The sequence below is a fragment of the Lagenorhynchus albirostris genome, chromosome 12, assembly GCF_949774975.1.
Source record: "Lagenorhynchus albirostris chromosome 12, mLagAlb1.1, whole genome shotgun sequence".
NCBI classification, from domain to species: Eukaryota; Metazoa; Chordata; class Mammalia; order Artiodactyla; family Delphinidae; genus Lagenorhynchus; species Lagenorhynchus albirostris.
The window spans coordinates 38489412-38515469 of NC_083106.1; the positions used below are offsets into that span (position 1 = coordinate 38489412).

Genomic DNA, 26058 nt, shown 5'->3' on the forward strand with positions numbered 1-26058 from the left:
TCTAATCTTTTGATCTAATGACCAAAAGCTCAGTTATGAAAAATGATATTTTAGGAGGATTGCCAGAAGGCTCTGCAGTCCATCCTTTCCTCCATCAGCATATCTTAAACTATCTTCCACAGAATATTAATTATGATAGATATTAATACATGTTTCTTGGAAAAGAAAAAAGTGTTTTTAAAAGTCAAATGTTTCAAATGTTAACATGCAACACCAATCACAAGAATATAATACGCAGTACCACCCAAACATATTTGAAATATTTTCGGGGGTGGATACCTATTAGCATTTCTAATTATTTTTGGAAATTGCCCACTTGAGATCTTCTAAAGTTGATCCCTGAATCAGGTCACACCATAGGAGAAATGAGCAATTAGCATTTTTTAAAACTCCTAATTTACTTACTTTTACTGATTTGTGCTTTGGCATTATGACTTTGACTTGTACTATAAGAAGTAGCCTGGAGAAACTGCTCCTACTGAATTGCTGATTTGTACTGAAAACATGTTTTGGGTTGTCTTCGAACACAAATCTAAAAAAGCCATCATTTTAACTCTTTCACTACTGGCAAGGAGACAATCTGTTAATTATAACTAATAATTCTTTCTTTGCTTTACTATTGGTTTACAACTAATGGTTATATTGTCCCTTAGTGGGTATCACAATAATTAGGAGTAGGGGATAATTCTGACAGTTAGTGAGTGGAGGTTAGTAATACTAACAAATCTGTCTCATAAAGCATAATCTCACATAATAAAGTACTGTCCAATCTAAAATGCAAATAATGTCTCTTTGAGAAACTCTCTAGCCACTAAGAAGCTTATAGTCAAATTTATCACACACCTCTAAAATATGATCAAACTCTTATGATTACTGAGGCTATATAATTTATTATCCAAACTTGACAACTTGACTCTAAAATATATATATAAAGCATCAAGAACAGCCAAAACAAGTATGAAGAGTAAGGTATAGAAACCCTTCCGGATATCAAGACTTACTTTAAAGCAACTATAATTAAAACCACGTATTTAGAGATGCAACTATAAAACTATGTGTTAGTAAACTATGTATAGATGGACAACTCAATCCATAAAATAGAATAGAGTTCAGAAACAGACACATGTGTATGAAATGTGACATATGACGGCAATGGTATTGCTGCCATATGAGATGAGAGAGAAAGGATTATTATTCTAAAATTCATACTAGAACAATTGGTTATCCATAAGAAAAACTAGAATACAAGTGGACCTAGTGGTATGTTGGTGCTAGATCAAACCGACCAGTTGCTAAATAAATAGTCAAGAATTTCACAAGTGTATTGTTAAAACAATGGTAGATGGAAATCAGCCACAGTGGGAGTATTTATACTGGAAACCTGCAAATGCTACATATCGGGGCTATTTTTCCCCCCCTGGAGAGGCAGTTTACCATCACATCATTGACTGGATTTCTACCTCATACCATACACAAAAATCAGCTCTAAGTGGATTAAAAACCTAAGTGTTTAAGAGCAAAACATTAAAACTAGAAGAAAATATACAAAGGAAAGTATCTCTAAAATCTTGGTACTAGTAAGCAGTTCTAAACAACAAAATCATGTAACTTAAGGATCAAGTTTGTCAAATTTGACTACATTATAGTAAATTTAAAACTACGCTGAGGTGTCATCAAAGGACACCACAAAAAAGTGAAAGAATAAGTCCAGACTGGGAGATGTAATTGCTCCACACATAACAAAGAATTTGTATCCAAAAATATATTAAAACCATCTACAAATCAATAAAATATAGATGGATAACCCAACTGATAAATGGACAAAAAACTTGAAAAGGCACTTTATTCAGAAGATGATGTTGCAATGGTCAATAACAAAAGTTCTCAATCTTACTAGTTATCAGGGAAATGCAAATTGATAGTATAATGAGACATTTCACTTCTCTCATGTTAGCTAAAGTGTGACAAACCCAAGTGCTGAGAAAGATGTGGAGCAATTCTCATACACTGCTGGAGAAAGTGTACATTGGTAAAACCACTTTGAAGAGCAATTTGCAACAGTCAATAAATTGAAGACATTGTAGCAAGATTGCTAGTTGGCCCCTAACATTCATTCATTATGATCATCTCTTGGTGGAGGGGGAGGAGCAATTCTATTTGTAATGTTTTATTTCTTGAAGACAGGGGAAAGTTCATGGTTATGACGTTATTCTCTTTACCTTTTTGTAGGTCAAAATATTTCAAATTTTAAAGATGTTTGTATTAATAGCTTATTGGGTGATACTTCACTTTCTTACACTTTGCATTTAATTGCCCATTAGGCATCCAGATGAATCCCCTTACGGAGATGAAAATGTGGATCTGCCCCTCTGTCTTGAAACTCTGTACTACTCGCACGCCACTCCTTCTTAACTGGATTTGGTACGTCTTCTGATCTCCCATAATTGTAGAGTCCCTAAAATGTCTTCCCAAGGATTGTGATAAATCAAACTTGTGTAGAAGCTATGATCTTTATAGTGGATATACCACTTTATTTTTGGATTGCATACAAGAGGTCGATCTCATACAAATAACTATAAGCCTACCTGAGGAAAAGACACAGCTCTGCAGTCATAAATTGCAACTGAGTAGCTCTCTAGGTGATCAATTAAGATTAACTACTATATGGGTTTTATCCATAAAGGTATCAAGGGATCTCTTTTCTCAGAATATCTTCAGGGACTAATCACTATAAAAATAACTGGAACTTTTAGTGAATACATTCCCTGGAGATGTCCATTATCACCTATGGACAGGGTTCTAAATGTTTCCTCAACAGCTCGTGACATTCAGTAGAATCAATAACATGTTTGAATTATTACTATGTCTTATCTAAGTCATTTAAAATTTTTAAATGTGCAAACTTCTTGTAACATCTTAATAAGGACAAGAAATTAAAATGCGTTCTCAATCGCAAATAGTGATAGAATTGGAAGCACCCAAATGAGTAGAAATATCCCAGTAAAACTTGGCCTAGGCACTGGCCTTCAGAAATAAATTGAGAACATAAGTGGGGAAAAAAAGATGCAAAAGTTGAAAAACGAGACGCGTTCGGGAGTTGAATTAGAAGAGTAATCGCGGAAGGAGACAGACTCGGCTTCCCGGGTCGCGCATGCGCCACCCCAGCACTGCACCCTCCGCCTCCCCAGGCCACGAAGGAAGTGACGCAACTGAGGGGCGGGGTGGGCTCTGCGCCGGAAGTGGCTTGTAGTTAGTAAATAAGCACGAAAAAGGGAGAGGAGCTGTCTCCATCTTGTTGGCATCTGCTACTCCTGCGACGCTGTGAAGATGGGGAGCGTCTTGGGGCTGTGCTCCATGGCGAGCTGGGTAAGGTGGTTTTTAGCGGCCTTCGGAGTGCTAGCGTGAGAGACAGAAGAAAGGCACCAGAGCTGGGCGGGTGAGGCCTAGAGAGACCGTGGTACCCCACCCAACGGGCAGTGCCTTCCTTCCCCATTTTCTCCCTGTCTCGCCTGGCCACTCCGACTCAGCTTCGGGGCCCTGAGTCTTTCGAAGAGCTGACCGGGGTGGCCGTGAGGAGCAATGGACATGAGAAGTTGACCCCGATGGGAGAAGTGTAGCAGAGAGCTGGTAGTCTCCCTCCCCTACCCGTCTTTCGTGAAAGCTTTTCCCGATTCTTCCAGGCCCCCTTTTGTCCGATTTTTCTTATGTCTGCCTAGGCTATTTCTACAAAGGTTTTAGGCCCCTTCCTTTTGTGGAGTACCCCATCTCTTCTCGTCATCTCTTCCCAGCGACCTCAGACTGCAGCACTGTCATCCCTGGAGGCATGTCGGCCTCTTTGTTCTGTCGCGCAGGCTACAAATAAGTGACGGATATGTAGGGCAGCTTGGCAGTAATACTGATATAGTTATATCCTTTTTAAATGGTCCTAACTCTGCGACTGTGTCCTCGACCTCAATGGTATGAGAAAATTAGGTACTTCTCAAGTAATAATTTATGTATCTGGAAAAGCTGGTCAGTTCTGTGGTATTAAATACCAGTTTTTTGACATAAAGATGCTTGCGTAATATGACATCTCACTTTTAATTAGGTGCACGTTGCATTTTGATTAGATAGCGTTGTTAGAATGACACTATTCTTCATTATAGTGGCAAGATTTCTTGTTTCATGTGGTACAAATAAATTTGAGTTTGATATAACCACTCCCCCGGTCCCCAATAGACAAAATTTGACTTTACAGTTAATAAAGATATTTGTAATATGGGGCGAGATATTTGGGTTCAAGTCATATTTCTTTAATCCATGATTTATAAATTCCACTTATAACAATTGCTGGTCTGACTTCTCAGATGACCCCATTATATACATTAGCCAGCATTTTTAGTGTTTTACATACCTTATCTCTTTTTAAAAAGTTTTTGATATGGCTTGAACTATAAGTGTTAAATTTTAGTTAAATAATACATAGAGGTTACTCCAACCCAGGTCATTGTCTTGATTATGTTATTTTTTCTTGTAGTTCGGTGTGGAAAGCTGGTATATTTTTCTTTCTTTCAAAGCTCAGAAAGTAGAGAATCACTTGAACCCATTGAGTATCTTATAAGAGGCATATTTAGTGTAATAATTTAAATGTATTACAAAATGATTATTATAGAATTGTCTTAATTTGGGGGATGTTTAATTCGATTTGTAAAGTCAGATTTTGTCCATTTATCAAGTGGGCCTGTTATTTGTATATAGTAAGTCATTAACTTAGATCAGTTAAGCCAGAATTAAAATGAACCTCATTCTTCCCTTGCTCCAGTTTCTTTAGACTTAATCAATTTTTGTAAAGGTTTTTTGTTCTATAAAACTGTAGAAAATACCTCAACTATGAAAAAAAGTATAAAAAGATTACATGTAACACTACTGTATAGAGATTAGAGTGTTAATTTTTTAATTTCATTTTGTGGTTTTTTTGTTTTGTGTTTTTGCTGTTAAGTGGCCTAGAATTAGATTGATCTTAATCCTTGGTTCAAGCATGGTTATTTGATTGATGATTACTTTAAGCATTATTGTAAACCTCTGTGGACCTCCTGCCTAATCCTGTAACTACATTACCAGCAATATATGCCTACTTAAGTGCTTTTCCCCACCCCACTCTTACAATGCTGTTAGTGAATAGCATTGATATTTTGAATCACTGTACTTTATATACAGTAACTATCACTTTTTGCCCAAGATATTTAATGTAGTTAAGTAATTGAGAAGAAGGAGCTTGTGATTCCTGACTGCTTATTTTGTGCAGCCTCTGCTAGATTTTTATTTTTTAGTACAATGACTTGATTTTGTAGAAATGATTCACAGTTGTTATGAATAGCCAAGCAGTGCAGAGTACAAAATGTAAATGTCACCAACAAAGTCCCACCACCAATAACATTTCTTCTCTCTCAATGCATATATACAGTTGGATGAATGAACAGACAAAAATACCTTGTTAAGGAATGGTAGCATGGTGGACATGTATTTTTAAAGAATTTAATTTTTTTTCTGAATTTAACAAAAGAATATAAAAGTAAAGGAATTGCTGAATGTTAAGTAAACATTTCTTCATCAGGAGATGAAAGAGTTCTCTAAGGAGGTGTTTCTAGAGCAGTGGTTCTCAGCTGTCCCACAGGGAATATTTGGCAATGTCTGCAGGTATTTTTCATTGTCACAACTTGGGATAAGGGGTGCTAATAGCATCAAGTGGGTAGGATACTGCTAAATATTTCACAATACACAGGATAGTCCTCAACAACAAAGAATTATTTGGCCCAGGATGTGAGTAGTGCCATGGTTGAGAAATCCTGCTTTATCCTCTTCACTTGGCCAGTGTAAGAAAGGGAATGAAATTTAAGAGTCTTAGCTGCTCTTTAAAAAAACATTCAACTAATCATCCTATTTTCACCTCTACCTTCAGTCTCACTTATGGAGGCACCTGGTGCCACCAATTCCTGATGTATTTGAGGATTCTATACAAATTTTATTGCTTAACTTTTTCCTTACTTTTTCCTTTGATGGTTTATAATTCAACTTTCTTGACCCATTAAATCAGTTATTATTTTGTTCCTTACAGTTTATTCTCCTGGGTTTTGTTTTTTTTTTTACTTTTTAAGTTTATTCCTTCTGTTAAAAATCCTTTTATTTTTCATTTTATTGGTGTTTCTAAAGTAATTCATATATTCAGTTTGCCATCTTTAACCAGAATTCCTTTGTATTATTTTTTATATATGGCTGTATTGTGTTATAACCATAATTCCCACAGTTGTTTAATCTTAGAACTAAACCAGTCATCCTTAAAATATCTGGGACCCAGTAGCATCAGCACACTAGGAGACTTACTGGAAACACTGACTGGGCCCCAGCATTCTATTTTAATATGCTCTCCTCGTGATTCTGATGGAAAACCACAGTTCTACACTTAAATGGATTCAAAGCTCAAAGCATTCTTTTTTACCATGGCTTCTCCCAGTTTTTTTTTTTTTTAATATTAATGTCATCTCATAATTGACCAAATTTGGTCGACCAGTAGATTTTTTCAAAAAGGATTTATGGATGATGAAATCCCTGAATTTTTCATATTTAAAAATGCCTCATATGTTTTTGAGAGACATTGTAGACTGGTATAATAGTATACCCATTTCCTTCAGGACTTTGTAGTTATTTCTATGAATTGTGTTCTGTCTTATCCCACCCTGGTAGTCATTCCCTTCCAACACATCTCATATACATAATTGACCTGTTTCTTCTGCTTGGGTATCTGAAGAGCTTTACTTATCTTTGAAATTAACCAAGTATGTCTGACTTTAAATCTTTTATCACTTTTTTTTTCTGGAAAATATCGTTCTTTTGAAAATACAGACATTTCTTTAAGGAAGTTGTTATTGTATTATATCTTTGAATGTCCTTTTTTGTTTTATTTATTTAGAGGATTCTCTATTTTAAGGGCATGAGTTACTTTCATGTTATATTGTCTTAGTTTTCCTTCCATATTATTTTTCCTATTTTTATTTTTGTCATTTTTTTAGTTGATATAATTTACATAAAATTCATACTTTGTAGTATGTGGTTCTGTGAGTTTTGACAGATCATGTAGTTGTGTAACCACTAGAGAACATTTATCACCTTAAAGAATTATGCCATCCCCATCCTGGAGAATCCCTGTTTTTTTTTCAGAGTCCTCCCTTTCCAGAATGTCACGTAAATGGAATCATACAGCATATAGCCTTTGGAGTCTGGCTTCTTTTACTTAGTGTAATCCATTTGAGATTCATTCATATTGTGGTGTGTATTAGTAGTTTCTTCCTTATTGTTGCATAGTATTCCATTGCTTGGATGTACCACAGCTTGTCTGTCTATTCACCAGTTGAGGGGCATTTCCAGATTTTGGTGGTTAAGTAGCTGTAAGCACTCCTGTAAAGTTTTTTTCTGTGACTATAACTTCTTATTTTGTTTACCTAAATACCTTGCAGTAGGATTGTTAAATCATATGGTAAATATACATTTCACTTATAAGAAATTGCCAAACTGATGTCCAAGATGGTCATATTAGTTTTTATTCTCACCAGCAAATATTTTCTTTAAGTCTGTGGCTTGTCTTTTCATTCTCGGAATGGTGTCCTTCAAAAAGTAGAAGTAATTGTGCTTTCTATATTGATTTGCTTTGGCACTTTTGTCAAAAACTTCTTTACCATATTTAAGTCTGTTTTTGAACTCTGTTCCTTTTATGTGTCCATACTTTTGCCTAAATTACCCTATTTTAATTACTGTAGCTTTAAAGTTAGTCTTGAAATCAGGTAGTGTGAGTCTTCCAACTCTGTTCTTTTTCAAAATACTTTGGGTTACTCTAGTTCTTTTGCCTTTCCATAAAAGTTCTAGAAGCAGCTGGTTTGTTTCTACCAAACTCCTGCTGGAATTATGATTGGAATTGGGTTGAATTCATAGATCGGTTTGGAAAGAAGTGATATCTTAATATGGATTCTTCCAATCCATGAGCCCGTTTATCTTGCCATTTATTTAGATCTTTGATTTCTTTCATTAGTGTTTTTTAATTTTCATCATTTGAAAGCTAGTGTATATTTTATTAGATTTATACTTAAGTATTTCTTTTTGTTGGTTTAATTTCAGTTTCCAGTTGTTTGCTGCTAATACTCAGAAGTATAATTGATAGATATGTCCATACTGATCTTGTGTCCTGTGACCTCATTAAACTTTCTTGTAGTTCTAGTAACATTCTTGTAAGTTCTTCGGGGTTTTTCATGTTGACAATTATGTGTGGAAGAAAGCAGTTTTATTTCTTCCTTTCCAAAGTATATACCTTTTCTTGCCTTGTTATATTGGCTGGGACCTCCAGTGTGCAGTCGAATACAAGTGGTGAGAGCAGAGATTCTTGGCCTTGTTTTGGATCTTAAGGGAAATCATTCAGATTTTCACCATGAAGTATGGTTGACAGCTATAGTTTTTTGTTTTTTTGATAAATGTACTTTATCAGCTCGAGGATATTCTGTTTGCTGAAAATTTTTTAGTTTGTTTTATAATGAATGGGTATTGAGTTTTTCAAATGATTTTTCTGCTTCCACTGAGATGGCCAAAATGGTTATCCTTTAGTCTATTAATGTGGTGAATTGATTTTTTTTGTTGTTGTTTTTGTTTTTGTGGTACGCGGGCCTCTCACTGCTGTGGCTTCTCCCGTTGTGGAGTACAGGCTCCGGACGCGCAGGCTCGGCGGCCATGGCTTGTGGGCCCAGCCGCTCTGCGGCATGTGGGATCTTCCCAGACCGGGGCACGAGCCCGCGTCCCCTGCATCGGCAGGCGGACTCTCAACCACTGCGCCACCAGGGAAGCCCTGTGGTGAATTGATTTGATTGATTTTCAAAAGCTTAATCAGCCTTGCTTTTTCCCAGCTAAACCCCACCTGATCACAATGTATCCTTTTGTATACTTTTTCTAAGACTATTTTCTTTTAAAGCAGTTTTAGTTTCACAGAAAAATGAGAGGTAGAGATTTTCCATATATCCCCTGCCCCGACACGTGGAAAGCCTCCCCCATTGCCAACATTCCCCACCAGAGGGGTGCATTTGTTACAATTAATGAACCTATCAATACATCAACACATCACAATCACCCAAAGTCTGTAGTTTACATTAGAGTTCATTCTTGGTGCTGGACATTCTGTGGATTTGGACAAATGTATAATGACATGTATCCACCATTATAGTAGCATACAGAGTAGCATACAGAGTAGTTTTCCTGCCCTAAAAATCCTCTCTGTGCTTTGCCTGTTCATCCCTCCACCCACTCCTGATCTGTTTGCTGTCTCCATAGTTATGCCTTTTCCAGAATGTCATACAGGTGGAACCATACATGTATGTATGTAGCTTTTTCAGATTGGTTTCTTTCAGCTAGTAATATCTATTTAAGGTTCCTCCATGTCTTTTCATGGTTTAATAACTCATTTCTTCTTAACATTGAATTATATTCACTGTCTGAATGTACCAGAGTTTATTTATCCATTTACCTACTGAAGGACATCTCATTTGCTTCTGAGTTTGGGCATTTACAAATAAAGCTGCTATAAACATCCATGTGCAGGTTTTTGTGTGAACTTAAGTTTTCAATTCCTTTAGTTAAATACCAAGGAATGCAATTGCTGGATTTTATGGGAAGAAATGTTTGGTTTTGTAAGAAACTGCCAAACTGGGGGGATTTTGATTTGGATTGCATTGAGTCTGTAGATCAAGTTTGAGGAACTGACATCTTAACAATATTGAGTCTTCCTAATCCATGAACATGGAATATCTGTCCATTTTGTAGTTCTTTGATTTTGCTAATCAGAGTTTTGTAGTTTTCCTGATATTGATCTTGTACATACTTAGTTAGACTTATACTAAGTAATGTGTGTTTTTGGATGCTAACATAAATGTTATTGTGTTATTTCAAATTCCACTTTTTCATTGCTGGTGTATAGGAAAACAATTGACTTTTGTACATTAACCTTGTATTCTGCAACCTTGCTGTAATCGCTTAGTTCCAGGAGTTTTTTTGTTGATTTTGCACTTTCTATGTAGATGGCAATGTCATCTGTGAACGAAGACAATTTAATTTTTTTCTACTAATATGTATACCTTTAATTTCCTTTTCTTGTCTTACTACATTCTGGACCTTCCGGTAAAATGTTGAAAAGAAGTAGTGAAAGGGAACATCTTTGCCTGATTTTAACGGGAAAACTTCCAGTTTCTCACCATTAAATATGATGTTGTCTGTAGGTATTTTGATGATGTCCTTTACCAAGTTCAGAAAGTTCTCCTCTATTCCTAGTTTATTGAGAGTTTTTATCATGAATGAGTGTTGGGTTTTGTCAACTGCATTTTCTGTATCTAAAATGTGATCATATAATTTTTCTTATCTTCTTGATGTGATGGATTACATTAATTGATTTTTGAATGTTGAACTAGTCTTGCATTTCTGGGATAACTTGGTCATGGTGTGGAATTCTTTGTATACATTATTGGATTTGATTTGCTAATGTTTTGTTAAGACTTATGCCTCTATGTTCATGAGAGAGGTTAATCTTTTATTTTCTTGTAATGTGTTTGTCAGGTTTTGTTATTAGAGTAATGCTGACTTCATAGAATAAGTTAGGAGGTATTCCTTCTACTCCTGTTCTCTGAGACTGTAGAGAATTGATATAATTTGCTCCTTAAGTGTTTAGTAGAATTCACCAGTGAACCTGTCTGGGCCTAGTGCTTTCTGTTTTGGAAGGCTATTAATGATTGATTAATTTTCTTTAATAGAGGCCTGTTCAAATTGTCTCTTTCTTGTGTGAGTTTTGGCAGCTTGTATCTTCCAAGGAATTGGTCCATTTATGAAGGTTATCAACTTTGTTGGCATAGAATTGTTCATAGTATTCTTTCATTATCCTTTTAATGTCCATAGGGCTTGTAGTGACATCCCCTCTTTGATTTCTGGTATTAGTAATTTGTGGTCTCTCTTTTTTTCTCAGTTAGCCTTACTCAGGGCTTATCAATTCTGTTGATCCTTCCAAAGAACCAGCTTTTGGTTTCATTGATTTTTCACTATTTTCTATTCCTAATTGCATTGATATCTGATCTAGTTCTTATTTTTTCTGTTTATTTTTGATTTAATCTGCATTTCTTTCTATCCTAAGATAGAAGCTTAGATGGTTGATTTTAGATTTTCTTTTCTGATAAATGCATTCAGTGCTATAAATTTTCCTCAAAGCACTGCTTTCACTGAATCCCACAAGTTTCTATAAATTGTGTTATTTTCATTTAGTTCAAAAATTTTTTTAAATTTCTCTTGAGATTTCTTTGACCTATGTGTTTATTTTAAAAAGTGTATTGTTTAATCTCTAAGGATTTTGGGATTTTCCAGTTATCTTTTTGCTGTTGATTTTTAGTTAATTGCATTGTAGTCTGAGAGTAGTCAGTGTATGGTTTCTGCTGGTTAAAGCTTGATAATGTGTTTTATTGTCAAGAATGTGGTTTTGGTGAATGTCCTGTGTGATCTTGGAGAGGAATGTGTATTCTCTGGTTATTGGATAGAGTAGTCTATAAATGTCAGTTATCCATTTGATTGGTGGTGTTGAGTTCAACTGTTTCCTTATTGATTTTCTGCTTGCTCAATCTGTCCATTTCTGAGAGACAGGTGTTGAAGTCTCTTAACTGTGATAGTGGATTCATCTATTTCTCCTTGGCATTTTATCAATTTTGCATTACATAGTTTGATGCTCTGCTGTTAGGTGCATACATATTAAGAATTATGTCTTGGGCTTCCCTGGTGGCGCAGTGGTTGAGAGTCCGCCTGCCGATGCAGGGGACTCAGGTTCGTGCCCCGGTCTGGGAAGATCCCACATGCGGGGGGAGCGGCTGGGCCCATGAGCCATGGCCGCTGAGCCTGCGCGTCCGGAGCCTGCGCTCCGCAATGGGAGAGGCCACAGCAGTGGGAGGCCCGCGTACCGCAAAAAAAAAAAAAAAAAGGAATTACGTCTTCTTGGACAATTGACCCCTATCATTATGGAATGCCTTTCTTTATCCCAGATAACTTTTGTTGTTTTGAAGTCTGCTCTGTCTGAAACTAATATAGCTATTCCTGTTTTCATTTAGTGTTAGCCTGTTGTATTTTTCTCCATCCATGTACTTTTATTCTGTATATGTGTGTATATTTAAAGTGGGTTTCTTGTAGATGACATAATTGGGTTTTATTTTTTGATCCACTCTGACAGTCTCTGTTTTTTAATTGATAAATTTAGATCTCTGACCTACAAGGTGATTATTGATAGATTTGGATTCATATTTACCATACTCATTAATGTTTTCTGTTTGTTGCCCTTGTTTTTCCTGTTGTGTGTTGGGGGGGGTTGTTTAAGCATTGTATATGATTCCATTTTCTCTCTTATTTAGCATATCAGTTAAACTTTTTTTAACTTCTGTAAAATTTTATTTATTTACTTATTTTTGGGTTTGTTGCCCTATTTATCAGTGCATTTGGGCTGCTCTAACAAAAGACCACAGACTGGGTGGCATGTAAAAAACAGAAATTTGTTTCTCACAGTTCTAGAGGCTGGTAGTCCAAGATTAGGGTGCCTGCGTGGTTATCTTCTGTGTCTGGTGAAGGCCCTCTTTGGGTTGCAGACTGCGAACTTCTTCATATGTCTTCACATGGCCGAAGGGGTGAGGATCTCTCTCGGGTCTCCTTTATAAGAGCACTAATCCCATTCATGAGGTCTCTCCCCTTTTGATCTAATTCTTCCCAAAGGCCCTATCTCCTAACATCATCGTATGCATTAGATTTTCAGCATATGAATTTCAATCTGTAGCACCATGGAATTTGCAGTGTACGTTTACAACTAATCCACTTTCAAGTAACAGTATACCACTATACACACTTCAGTATAATGCTGTACCAGTTGATAGCTAGTGTGAATACCTTGTAATAGCAGAACAGTCTTTCCTCCTTTCCCTTCTACATTACTGTCATTCACTTTATGTGTGTGTGTGTGTGTATATATAAACAATGTGTGTATATATATACCCACATATATGTATGTATTACAGAAGTATGTGTATAGGCATAACATCTATGTGCATACATAATACATTGTTTCTCTTGTTATTTTGAGCAAACGTTAGCTCAACTAAGAAAAGTAAGTTTTTATTTCACTTTCGTTTACCCTTTCTTTATGCTCTTTCCTTTTTTATGTAGATTAGAGTTTCTGACCTATGTTATTTTCCTCATCTCTAAAGAACTTTGAACATTTCTTGCAAGTAGGTCTACAATTTGGCAACAAACTCTATTAGCTTTAATTTGGGAAAGTATTTCTACTTCTTTCAAAGGATAATTTGCAGAGTAGAGAACTATAGGTGGGTGAGTTTTTTTCTCTCAATGCTAAAATATTTCACTTCACTCTTGTTCGTGGTGTCTGAGGAGAACTCGGATATAATTCGTTACTTGTTTATCTATAGGTAAGGTGTTTTTTCCTCTGGCTCCTTTCAAAACTTTTTATTTTCTGTAGTTACAAGCGCTTTATCTAGGTGTAGGGTTTGTTTGTTTTGTGGAGGGTGGGGTATATATGTCTGATGTTAATTTGGGAAAATTCTGTCATTTAAAAAAATTTTTTTTTTCCTTCTCCTTCTGGTATTCCTATTATATTATACCATTTGTAGTTGTCTCACAATTCTTGGATGTTCTGTTGAACAAAATATCAGTCTTTACTCTCTTGGCTTTTTAGTTTGGGAAATTTCTATTGAGATAGTCTACAGCTCAGAAATTATTTCCTTAGCCATGTCTGCATTCTTCATTTCTGTTAGTGTTTTTTATTTCTAGCATTTCTTTTTGGTTCTTTTTTAGGATTTTCATCTCTGCTTCTTGTAGGCTGTCTACTTTATCCATTAGAATCCTTAACGTATTATAGTTGTTTTAAATTTTTGGTTGGTAAGTCTAACTTACCTGCCATGCTGGTTTTGATGCTTGTTCTGTCTCTTCAAATTGTGTTTTTTGCCTTTTGTTATGCCAGTAATTTTATTCCTAATAGCCAGACACTATGTACCAACTAAAAGGAACTGCTATAAATAGACTTTGAATCGTGTCATGGTGAGGTGTGGGGGAAGGAGAAACATTCCATCGTTCTCTGATTAGGTCTTAGTCTTTTAATAAGCCTATGCCTCTGGACTGTGAACTTTACAAGTGTTTCTCAGTTTTTTCCTCCCCCCTTAAATGGGGGAGGATGGCTAGAATAGGCTGGAGTTGAGTATTTCTCTTCCCCTCGATTATTTATCCTCTGATAATACCCCAGCAAGTTAGACTCTATTTAACTAGTTTCTCTTGAGGTCGAGTGTTAAGAGCAGTGTTCTAGTATATTTCAGAATGGTTCCTTTTCCCCTTTGCTGCAAGAAGCAGGGGGGAATTTTTCTCTCATGTTTACTATGAGAACCTAGTTGAAGTCCTAGAGGAAAAGTTCACAAATTTGTGGGGCCTTTGTATAACTGGGTTTTCCTGGAATTTTTAACTCTCAGACTTGTCCACAGTGAGGCTCCAGCAATTCTTCAGTTATTCTCCAGGATATCCTCCCTGCACAGTGGTTCCCAAGTCAGTTTCCACTTGTGGGCTCTAGTAAGCCACGACTCCCTATATTCACCTGTCTGTCTCTTCAGTCTTGGGGGCAGTGACTTACCCTATGTCCTCACCTAGCTTATGGATCCTAGAAGAATTGTTGATTTTTTTAGTCTGCTTGGCTTTTTACTTGTTGTTAGGATGGAGTGGGGTTTCTAAGCTCCTTACCTGTGGAAATGGAAACTGGAAATCTTTGTATACTTTTTATATTGTTGACAAGATATTAGGGACTTTTTTTTTGATGTTCATAAAAGATATTGGTCTGTTGTTTCCTTATGATATCTTTGGATTTAGTATCACTTTTTTGCCTCTTCAGTTTTCTGTAAGAATTTGGGTAGAGTGGTTTGATTTATTCTTTAAATGTTTAATGGAATTCACTAGTGAAGCCATTTATGCTTGCGAAGGTTTGTAACTACAAATTCAGTGTCTTGACTAGATACAGGGTTATTCATCCTATATATTTCTCATTGAATGATTTCTGGTAGTTTGGATTTTTCATGGAGCATGTCCATTTTATCTAAGGTGTTGAATTATTGAATAAAATTGCTCATAGTTTTCTCTCATAATCATTTGATGCTTGTAAGATCTGTAATAATGTCCTCTCATTTCCTACACTGATGATTTGTGTGTTCGCTCTCTTGCTGTTTTTTATCCTGATCAGTCTGACTATATAGGTTTCTAAATTGTAATGTAAGAACATTAGCTTCACGGACTTCTTTGTTTCCTGTTTTTTACCTCATTGATTTATCTTTATTCTGCCTATTTGGGCTACAATTTGCTCATTTAATAACTTAAGGTGGAAGCTCTGATCAGTGATTTGATATATTTATTCTTATTCAATATAGCCATTTAATGCTATAGGTTTCTTTTAAACACTGCTTTAGGTGCATTCCAAAAATGTGATATGTTATTATTTTCATTCTCTTTAATTTATTCTTTGATGTCTTCTGCCTGTGGGTTAATTAGACTATGCTATTTAGTTTCTAGAGATATCTTTGTTATTGATCAGTATTTACTTCCATTGTGGACCAAGAATCCATGTATGATTTGAATAATTTTATATTTATTGAGATTTGAGATTTGTTTTATGGCCCAGAATATAGTCTGTTTTGGTTAAGTGTTCTCTGTGCTTTTGAAAATAGTTTTTACTGTGCTTTCATTAGATGGAGTATTTCCTAAATGTCAGACACAGTTGATTAATAATGTTGTTCAAGTTTTCTATATATTTATTGGGTTTTTTTGCTTCTATTTCAATTAATGAAAGAACATAAATGTGGATTTGTTTGTTACTCTTTTTAGTTTTATTAATTCTTTCCTTGATGCATTTTGAAGTTCTCTTTTAGATGCAGAAATATTTACGATTGTATGCTGTATGTTTCCTCCATGAATATCCCATATTTCCATGTATCAATATGTCCCCTTTTATTATGAAATGGCCCTCTTTATCCCTGGTAAAATTCTTTACTCTGAAGTCTACTTTGTCTGATACTGCTGTAGCGTGGTATGTGTGTATGTATATATATATATGTGTGTGTGTATGTATTATTTTTGTATATATATGTATGTACACTTTTTTCTTTATACTTTTAACCAATTGTGTCTTTGTGTTTAAGTGGGTTTCTTGTAGAAAAGTTGGATCTTGCTCTTTTATCTGACAATCTGCCTTTTAATTGGGAGTGTTTAGTCCATTTATGTGATTATAGATTATGTTTAGGCTTAAATCAACCACCTTTCTATTTGTTTTCTGTTTATCCTCTCTGTTCATTGTCTCTTTTCCTTAGTTTTTGCCTTATTTTGGATTAATTAGCCATTTCTTAGTATTCTGTTTTATCTCTTTTAGCTTACTAGCTGTATTTCTTTGTTTTGCTTTTTTATAAGTCACTTTAGGGTTTTTAGTATTTAACTTAACTACAATCTACCTTTGTGTGATATCCACTTTATTTCTAATTTAAGTGTATACAGAAGTATAGTTGAATGTCTCCTCTTCCAGCCTGTTTTTTTTAATTAATTAATTTTTTTATTATTTATTTTTTGGCTGCATTGGGGCTTCATTGCTGCATGGGCTTTCTCTAGTTGCGGCGAGCGGGGGCTACTCTTTGTTGTGGTATATGGGCTTCTCACTGCCGTGGCTTCTCTTGTTGCGGAGCACGGGCTCTAGGTTCATTGGCTCTAGAGCGCAGGCTCAGTAGTTGTGGCCCATGGGCTTAGTTGCTCCGCGGCATGTGGGATCTTCCCAGACCAGGGATTGAACCCGTGTCCCCTGCATTGGCAGGCAGATTCTTAACCACTGCGCCACCAGGGAAGTCCTTCCAGCCTATTTGTAATTGTCACACATTTTACTTCCATCTTTGTTATAACCACCAGAATACATTGCTATTATTTTTGCTTAAAAAAAATAATAATCTTTTAAAGTAATCTTTTTGATGTAAGAAAAAAATACACACTACTTCCTTTGTTCATTTCTTTTGTGTAGATCCACATTTCTGCTGGTGTAACTTTCCTTCTTGAAAGATAGATTAGATTTGTTAGTTTTGGATTCTTCATGCCTAAAATTGTCTTCACTTTGCCTTAATTTTTGAAAGATATTTTTGCTGAGTATAAACTTCTGTGCTTACAGTGGTTTTTTTCATTCAGTAATGACATTTGGCTTGCAGTATTTCTTACTAGAAGTTGATACCTTTCTTTGTTCCTCTTTATATAATGTGCCTTTATTATTTTGCTTGCTTTTAAGATTTTTCTGTTTACCATTGTTTTTCAGCAGTTTATGATGTGACTTGATGTAGTTTTCATTATATTTGTATCACTAGGGCTTTCTTGAGTTTCTTGGATCTGTGAGTTTATAGTTTTCATTAAATTAGGAACATTTTGGCAATTATTTCCTCAAAAGGACTTTCCTGTCTCCTCTCTCCTTCAGGAGCCCCAATTTCACATATATTAGGCTGTTTGAAATTGTGTCACAACACTAATCCTCTGTGTTTTTTTTTTTTTTAGTTTTTCAATCTCTAATTTTGGATCATTTCTTTTGCTATGTCTTCAAGTTCATTAGTCTTTTCTGCAGTGTCTTATCATGTACTTTTTGGTTCAGAGATCTTATTTTTCATCTCCATAAGTTTGATATGGATCTTTTAAATTATCTTCCATATCTTTCCTTGACATGCTGTGTTCTCTCCTTGAGCAAATGAAGTATAATTACAATAACAGTAGAGTGCCATTATTTATAACTGAATTAAGTCATCTGTGTAATTTCAGGTTGGTTTTGATTTATTGACTTTTCTCCTCATTGTAGGTTGTTTTTTCCATACTGGCATGCCTACCAATTTTTTTATTAGCTGTTAGGTATTGTAAATTTTACCTTGATGGGTGCTGGATGTGTTGTATTTTTAAAAAACATTCTTGGGCCCTATTCTTAGACATAGGTGAGTTATTTGAAGAGAATTTGATCTTTTCAGTGTTTGCTTTTAGGCTTTGTTAAGTGAGACTGGAGTAGCTTTAGCCTTATGGCTTATTTCCACACACACCCCCTACCCCCCCCCACCCCTGCCCAATACTGTGTAATAATAATAGCCTTATAACTCTGCTCAAGGCCTTATAAAGTTCTTCCACTCTGGCTGGTAATACCACCCTCCCCACTCCCCCACCCCCACCCCACAGAGTAATTTAATCAAATGCATGTACTGATCAGTGCTCTGCTGAAGACACAAGTTGAAGCTTCTGCAGATCTCTGGAGTTCACTCTTGGTGTAGCTTTCTCCTCTCCTTGTTTCTGCCCTATGAACTTTAGCTGCCTTCACTTCCCTGAACTCTCAACTGTCCCAACTCTGTCTCCTCAATTCAGTAGACTGCTGTCCTCTGTCTGGATTCTCCTCCCTGCACTGGAAACTCTTTCCCAGGCAGAAAGATTGGGACAGTCATAGAGTTCACACTGTTTCATCTCTCTCAGAAACTAGTGTCCTACATTGCCTATTGTTAATTGTCTGAAAAACCATTGTTTCATTAATTTTTTTCCCTTGGATTAAGGCAGTAGGGTAAGTCTGGTCACTGTTACTCTATCTTGGCTTGAGTTTATGGTACTTAATCCCAGACTTTATTCATCGATCAGATTTTATTTTCAGCTGTTTTTGTTTTCTTCCATGATAGTTAATTACTGTTTTTTTAAGCATGTTTTTCCCCTTCTCATTTCTTCTCAGCCTTGCAATCCTCCTTTTCAGCTTGTTCTATTCTTTTCATTTTGAGCTCTCCTTTTTGCTTCAGGTGTACCAATTTTAGGGAATTTCCTCTTCTTACTGAGTTATGTTTTATTTCAGATTGGATTTTTCAAATGCCTTTTTTTGGTCTGAGGGGACATGTTTGCTTATTTTTATGTTTTGCTAAAGTGTGTTTGCATTGTTTCCACGACATTTATTTTTATCTTACTGAAGTTTAGTATAAGTGGTTCTTATCCTACCTTATATTGGTTACTATAGTGTGTCTGGCTTCTACAATTCTCCCTTCCTGTGGTATCTGATGGTATGGTGGAGCTCAGCCTAGATTATATTCAATTCGTTTGCGGATACTTTCATTTTGCCTTTCTGAGATATTGTTAAATTCCGTTACTAGTATTTGCCTCTCCTGCTGAGGGAGATATTCTGTTCCCCTAGGATATACTACTAGTTTAGTGCGGAGTTCTGTTAGACAATGCTAGCTAGCTTCACTTGTTCACTTATCCTGTTTTGCCTGATTCTAATAGAAAATTTTACTGTTATCACTACTACCAAGTCAGAAGAGGGAAAAGATAAGGATATCAATTCACTTCTTTTCCTCCTCTGGCGTATCTGAGAAATATCAGACTTTTGTGAATTCACCAGCATGATTTCTGGGGTTAAAAGGCAGGAGTTGGAGATCAGCTTGTAAGTGTGAATATTCCATTCCTTTTCTTAGCTAAACTTTGGTTGCTGCTGCTGTTTTATCCCCCCTTTTGTTGTTTTAACTGAGTTTACTCATTTTGCTTGATATAAAGGGCAAGCACTTTTTGGTTTTACTTTGCTTCAGTTTTACCCAGAAGTTACTAAATTTTATAGTTTATAGATAATATATGTGAACCAAATCTCTTGGTAATTACTTTAACTCCAATCCTTTCTTTTTTGAGTAGATAGAATGTAAGTTTTCACTGTATCATTTTAAACTATACTGACCTTTAAAGTTCTTTTTCCAGATACCATGTTTGTGTGGCAGTGCCCCATGTTTGCTGTGCCGATGCTGTCCTAGTGGAAACAACTCCACTGTAACTAGGTTGATCTATGCACTTTTTTTGCTTGTTGGAGTGTGTGTATCTTGTGTAATGTTGATACCTGGAATGGAAGAACAACTAAATAAGGTTAGTTTTCTTTTTTTTTTTTTAAATGATTAACTGAACCTTTAGTATGTATATGCATAAAACTGCTTCTTGTGTATTGGAAACAGAATACTGTAAAAAGGAAGAATACTTAATCCGAGTTTTAGTAGTTCATGATCATTTAGGAAAGACAAACAGTGAAAGGCAGCTTACTAAAATTCTCTGATGGTAGGGCAGAAGATGTGTTGTGTTAATATGAGGAAATCAGTAATTCTAACCAGGGAAATGTCAGAATCACTGTGGGTCTCATGGAAAAAGGGACATTCTAAGAATCAGTAAATTTTTGTATGCAGAAATTGAAAAATAGGAAGCAGAATGAGGATAAAAGCTTTTTGAGCTAAGTATGTATGCCTTAGGAAGATTTATCTGATAATTAGGATAGAAGGCAGCAGTTAAGTATGGTGGCTCTTGGAATGGTGTAATCAAGAAGGGCATAGAGGGCCTGAAATAATTCTCTGAATGTAGAATTGACTGAATCTGGATTTAAATATTGGCAGTGATAGAATAATAAATAATAACCAGGTTCTGATCCTAGATAACTGAGAGGAAACTGTTGCTGTTAACTCAGGGAAAAAAAGAGAGAATAGGTGTTTTATTAAACTTTTTTTTCCCCCAGGGAGTCAGGTTGTGCAAAGAGATGGGGAAAATATAATCTAGTATATAATATGTTAGCTTGTGGGTACTGCATCACATTGTGTGTGTATGTGTGTCCGTGTGTCCAGCAGGAAATAAAAAATTTGGGTGTGTAACTCATAAAAGAAATCAGAGATAGAGATGAAATTCAAACTATGGCAGCATATGCTGAAGAAGACCATTTGGAGCGAGGAGAGCTAGAGCTTTGACAAAAGCTCTTAAGGGAGTTGATGGAGAAAAGGGAACCTCTGAAGGAACAGTGAAAAAAGAGAACCAAGAACCTGTTTAGTAGGCCTTAGGAACAGAGTCTGAAGAATGACAGCATAATGTCTGTTTAAAAAAGGTAAAGGAGTGTGAGGATTAAGAAGTAGCCTTGGGATTTGACAGCCAGTATATGTCTAGTGTCTTGAAAAACCATTTATAGAGTGCTGACCTAGAAGGATTAGGAGGGAGAGTTAGATGGCTATGAGGAAATGGATCCAATGAGAATAGACTGCTGATTTAAGGAGTTTTGTAATGCAGATAGTAAGTCTTAGAGGGAGGGTGAATTAAAGAAGTTTTTAGGCTGGGGAGATTTAATTATTTGTATTTTGAGAATAGTCATAAGGGATCTAACCCATGAGAGAGAATGTGATCAAGAGAAGGCATATAGAAGTTATTTTTCCTCCAAGGAAAAATGAATGACAATAGAAAATTTGAGGTTGAGAGAGTGTTTATGTCAGATAACCTCCATTTTAAACCATAGTTGTCTGCTTAGGGTTGACTTTGGGGTGAGGAAAAATAGTGTAAGTTTGGGAAATGAGCTTATTACAGTTTCAAAGTAGCATTGTACATGGCATATGTAGATGCTCAGTTAATGTTATTCAGGTCCTTCGTATAAGCAGAAGACGTTCATATGTTTTTTGTCATGGATCCAGTTGACTGTTGTTATGAACGGTTTAGTTGATAGATGTTAGTTTGTAACCCCCAATGTTTCTGCTTCTCTGCTTTCTGAAGGTCATCAGAGAATTGCATTTCCTAGAGTGCTTGTGATATGTAGGGTCATGTCTCTAGTACTGGTCAGTGAGTTATGAGTAGAAGTGATAAACATCACCCTCTACTTGGTAATGCAGATTCTCCTTTCTTTTCTGTCGCAACCTGTATATCATTTGAGATGGTGGCTTCTCTGGCAGCCTGGATTCTTTTAGTTGACTATGTAGAACCAACCATGTACATGTACATGAGCAAGAAATACATCTTTGCTGTTTAAGCCACCTATGTTTGGAGGTTGTTACTGTAGCAACTTAACCTAATATAGGTGATTGAATTAAAACTTAATGATGGGAATTAGCCAGGTGGTGTGCTGCTCTCATTTAAGGGCATGGGATAATTAAGGGTGTTAGTGAGTACATGTTGCAAGTGAGTATGGGTAAGTACATATTGCCATAATTGTTAAACTAAGTTGGGAAAGTAGGGTTCAAGTGAGACCAAGAAAGAGCTTATAGACTGTACAGGAGCTAGCAAAAAGAAAGTAGCACCTGCATCAACTTAAATATAATTTTAGGTTCTTGATTTTAAAGGTACATATTAACAGCTGTATTTTGGCATATTGGTTTGCTTTAACGTTTCTAGAGGCAGTAATTCACTCTGATATATGTGAATAGTGTATCTACTCCCATTTATTTCACTTAAAAATATTTTAAAAATACTTTCTTGTACTCTGATTTCAGTGTGATTTTCTGAAATGGTCATCAGTCTTTTTTAAGATTTTAAGTTAAAAAATAAAAATACAGCCAGCCATTTTGCTGTTAATCCAAATCCATCCATTATCAGAAATAACACTTGTAGAATGAGGGACCAAAACTCAAAATGCCATCATGGTTCTCTTTAGTATTTAGAAACTGATTTAGTTACTCTGTGATTATTTACACTTTTATTGATTGTATTTTTCTCTTATACATGTGATTGAGTATATCCCAGTGGAATGCAAGTTTTAAAAAAAACTTAGAATAAGTCTGCATGTTAAAATAAGCATCCACTTTAGGATTGACATTTGTAGCTTATCCGGTGCTCACATAAAGTAAAAAAAGAGTTACACTTCTGTCTTATGAAAACGTGTAGACTTAGCTTGATTACATTTCGGCATAAACTGTAAAGTGAACAATTTTCTAAACCTTAAACTATTTGATTACAGAATTTTCATTTTTTCTTGAAAAAATTCTAGATCACAAATTCCTGTTTTGTTTTCAGATTCCTGGATTTTGTGAGAATGAGAAAGGAGTGGTCCCTTGTAATATTCTGGTTGGCTATAAAGCTGTATACCGTTTGTGCTTTGGCTTGGCTATGTTCTACCTTCTCCTATCTCTATTAATGATCAAAGTGAAGAGCAGCAGTGATCCTAGAGCTGCAGTACACAATGGGTAAGGTTTTTAATAAACTTCAATATAAAGTCTGCATAGTCTCTTCTCAGTAATTTTGAGTCTGTCTAAAGAAAGTTTAAGGTAAAATAAACTTGAACAATCTGCAGAATTATTTTATTCATGAATGACAAGGTAAGAAAATCCTCTTGTCTCTATTAGAGAATGTGTTGGAATTTGGAAATATAAATATTAAATAGTAGCCTTGGGTCATTTATTGGTATAGTCTCTGCATTATGTTTAATAAAGTTGACCCATGTGAACAACGCAGGTTTGAACTGTGCAGTTCCACTTTATATGCAGATTATTTTCAACAGTAAATACAGTGTACTACACAATCCATGTTGATCTCTAGTTGAATGAATTCACAGATGAGGAACCTCGGATACAGAGGGCCGACTATAAGTTATATATGGATTTTCAACCATGCAGAGAGTTGGCACCCCTAACTCCAGCATTGTTCAAGGGTCAACTGTATTTTCATCCTAAAAAGGAAGATTTATCATATCTGTGACTAATAATGAGGAGCTTATTCCTCCTTCTCCTCTTAGCTTTTTGTAGGCCACTCTCACTACATAAAACTGAACTCAGTTCCTAAGATGTACAGTGCAGCCAAAATGAAAAACTTTATTCCTTTGAAACAAGGTGATTGATTGATTTTCTAAATGGTTATACTGAACAACCTAGAAACTTCAGGGTCCCTTTTATCAGTCTCCCTTAATATAGAGCACTACTCACACTCAATTTTGAATGTTTTGAATTTTATCACTTTTTTCCCCTCATAAATTAAAAAAATTTTTTTGGAATATCTGCTATTGCTTATCTATTAACATGCTACCAAAGACAAGAAGAATGAACAAGTGAAATATTAATGAAAAAAGATGTGCTGTGCCAGGTTGATTTTATTTTGTTTTTTTTGGTTCCCTTAGTCATTGGTTGTTTTAATTTTAATTTTTTTTGCAGTCTTAAAACATCTTTACTAAATGTATTTTTAAACACTTCTCAAAATGCATTACAGGGTGGCTATCACAGTCATTTCATGAGATAACATTCTCAAAACATGCACTAAGCACTCATGTCACTGTTAATGTTTTTTTTAAATTGAGTTATAATTGACATATAACATTGTGTCAGGTTTAAAGTGTACAAAGTGTTAATTTCATACTTTAATATATTACAATATGATTACCATCATAGTATTAACTGACACCTCTATCACATCACGTAATTATTATTTCTTAGTTGTGATGAGAACAGTTAAGATCTAGTCTCTTAGAAGCTTTAAAGTACATTTTTCTTTTTCAGATTCCATATATTGGTAATATCATAAATGTTTGTTTTTCTTTGTCTGGCTTATCTCACTTAGCATAATGCCCTCAAGGTCCATCCATATTGTTGCAAATGACAGGATTTCCTTCTTTCTCGTGGCTGAATAATATTCCATTGTGTATATGTACTATAGTTTCTTTATTCATCTGTTGACAGATACTTAAGGTTGTTTTTATATCTTGCCAATTATGAATAATTCTTCAATAAACATGTATGTGCAGATATCGTTTCAGTACCCTATTTTCACTTTCTTTGGATATATACGTAGAAGTGGGATTGCTGGATTGTATGGTAGTTCCATTTTTATATTTTTTGAGGAACCTTCATACTGTTTTCCATAGTGGCTGAACTAGTGTACATTCCCAGTAACAGTGCATAAGGGTTCCCATTTCACCACATTCTCACCAACATTTGTTATTTCTTGTCATCATGATAGCCATTTTAATAGGTCTGAGGTGGTGATATCTCATAATGGTTTTGATTTACATTTCTCTGATGATTAGTGATGTTGAGCACCTTTCCATGTGCCTGTTGGCCATTTGTATGCCTTCTCTGGAAAAGTATTTAGTTCCTCTGTCCATTTTTTAATTGGATTGTTTGTTTTTTTAATGAGCTGTATGAGTTCTTTATATGTATTTGGTATTAACCACTTTTTGATACATGGTTTGCAAATATTTTCTCCTATTCTGTAGGTTGTCCTTTCATTTTGTTGATTGTTCCTTTTGCTTTGCAGAATCTTGTTAGTTTGATGTAGTCCCACTTGTTTGATTTTACTTCTGTTGCTTGTACTTTTGCTGTCTCATCCAAAAACTCATTGCCAAGACCAATGTTGTGGAGTTTCTTCCTTACTTTCTTCTTCCCAGTATCAGCATCTTTCTAGTATTGATATCTTTTATGGTATCAGGTCTTAAATGTTTAAGTCTTTAATTCATTTTGAGTTAATTTTGTGAGTCATGTAATAAAGGAGTCCATTTTCATTTTTCTGTGGTTACCTAGTTTTCCCAAGACTGTTGAGGAGACTGTCCTTTGCCCATTGAGTGTTCTTGACTCCCTTGTCAAATATTCGTTGATCTGAAATGGAAGGGTTTATTAATAAGCTCTCTCTATTCTATTCCATTGGTCTATGTGTCTACTTTTATGGTACTACTGTTTTAATTACTGTAGCTTTGTAGTATAGTTTGAAATCAGTAAGTGTGATATATCCAGCTTTGTCCTTCTCATGGCTGATTTTTCTATTTGGGGTCTTTTGTAGTTACATACAAATTTTAGGATTGTTTTTTCTATTTTTTTGTAAGTGGCATTGAAATTTTTATAGGGAGTACTTTGAATCTATAGGTGGCTTTGGGTAGTATGGACATTTTAACTATTCTTCAGATCCACAAACACGAGTTATCTTTCCATTTGGTTGTGTCTTTTTCAGTTGTTTTTTTTTTAATTCAGCCACTGTGCCTTTTGGTTGCTGAATTCATTACATTTAGCATAATTATTGATATGAACGACTTACTAATGTCATCTTACTCATTGCTGTCTGGCTGTTTCATATTTCCATAATTTCTTTTTTCTTTGTTAACGCCTATGTAAATTGGTGATTTTCTTTGTAAATTGGTGGTATGGTCTGCTTCCCTATTTTCTGTAAATCTACTTTAGTTTTTTGCTTTGTGGTTACCATGAGGCTTACATA

At 35.4% G+C, this 26058-nt stretch overlaps 1 protein-coding gene across 1 annotated transcript in view; it reads left to right on the forward strand.

Moving 5' to 3' along the window:
• Positions 1-3226: 3226 nt before the first annotated feature.
• Positions 3227-26058, forward strand: part of SERINC1 (serine incorporator 1) — a 32480-nt gene continuing 9648 nt past the window's right edge. Inside the window, exons 1-3 of the mRNA XM_060167499.1 lie at positions 3227-3366; positions 19840-20001; positions 22882-23051. Coding sequence (XP_060023482.1) covers positions 3328-3366; positions 19840-20001; positions 22882-23051 — 371 coding nt within the window. The 5' untranslated portion in view covers positions 3227-3327. The remainder of the gene's footprint in view (positions 3367-19839; positions 20002-22881; positions 23052-26058) is intronic.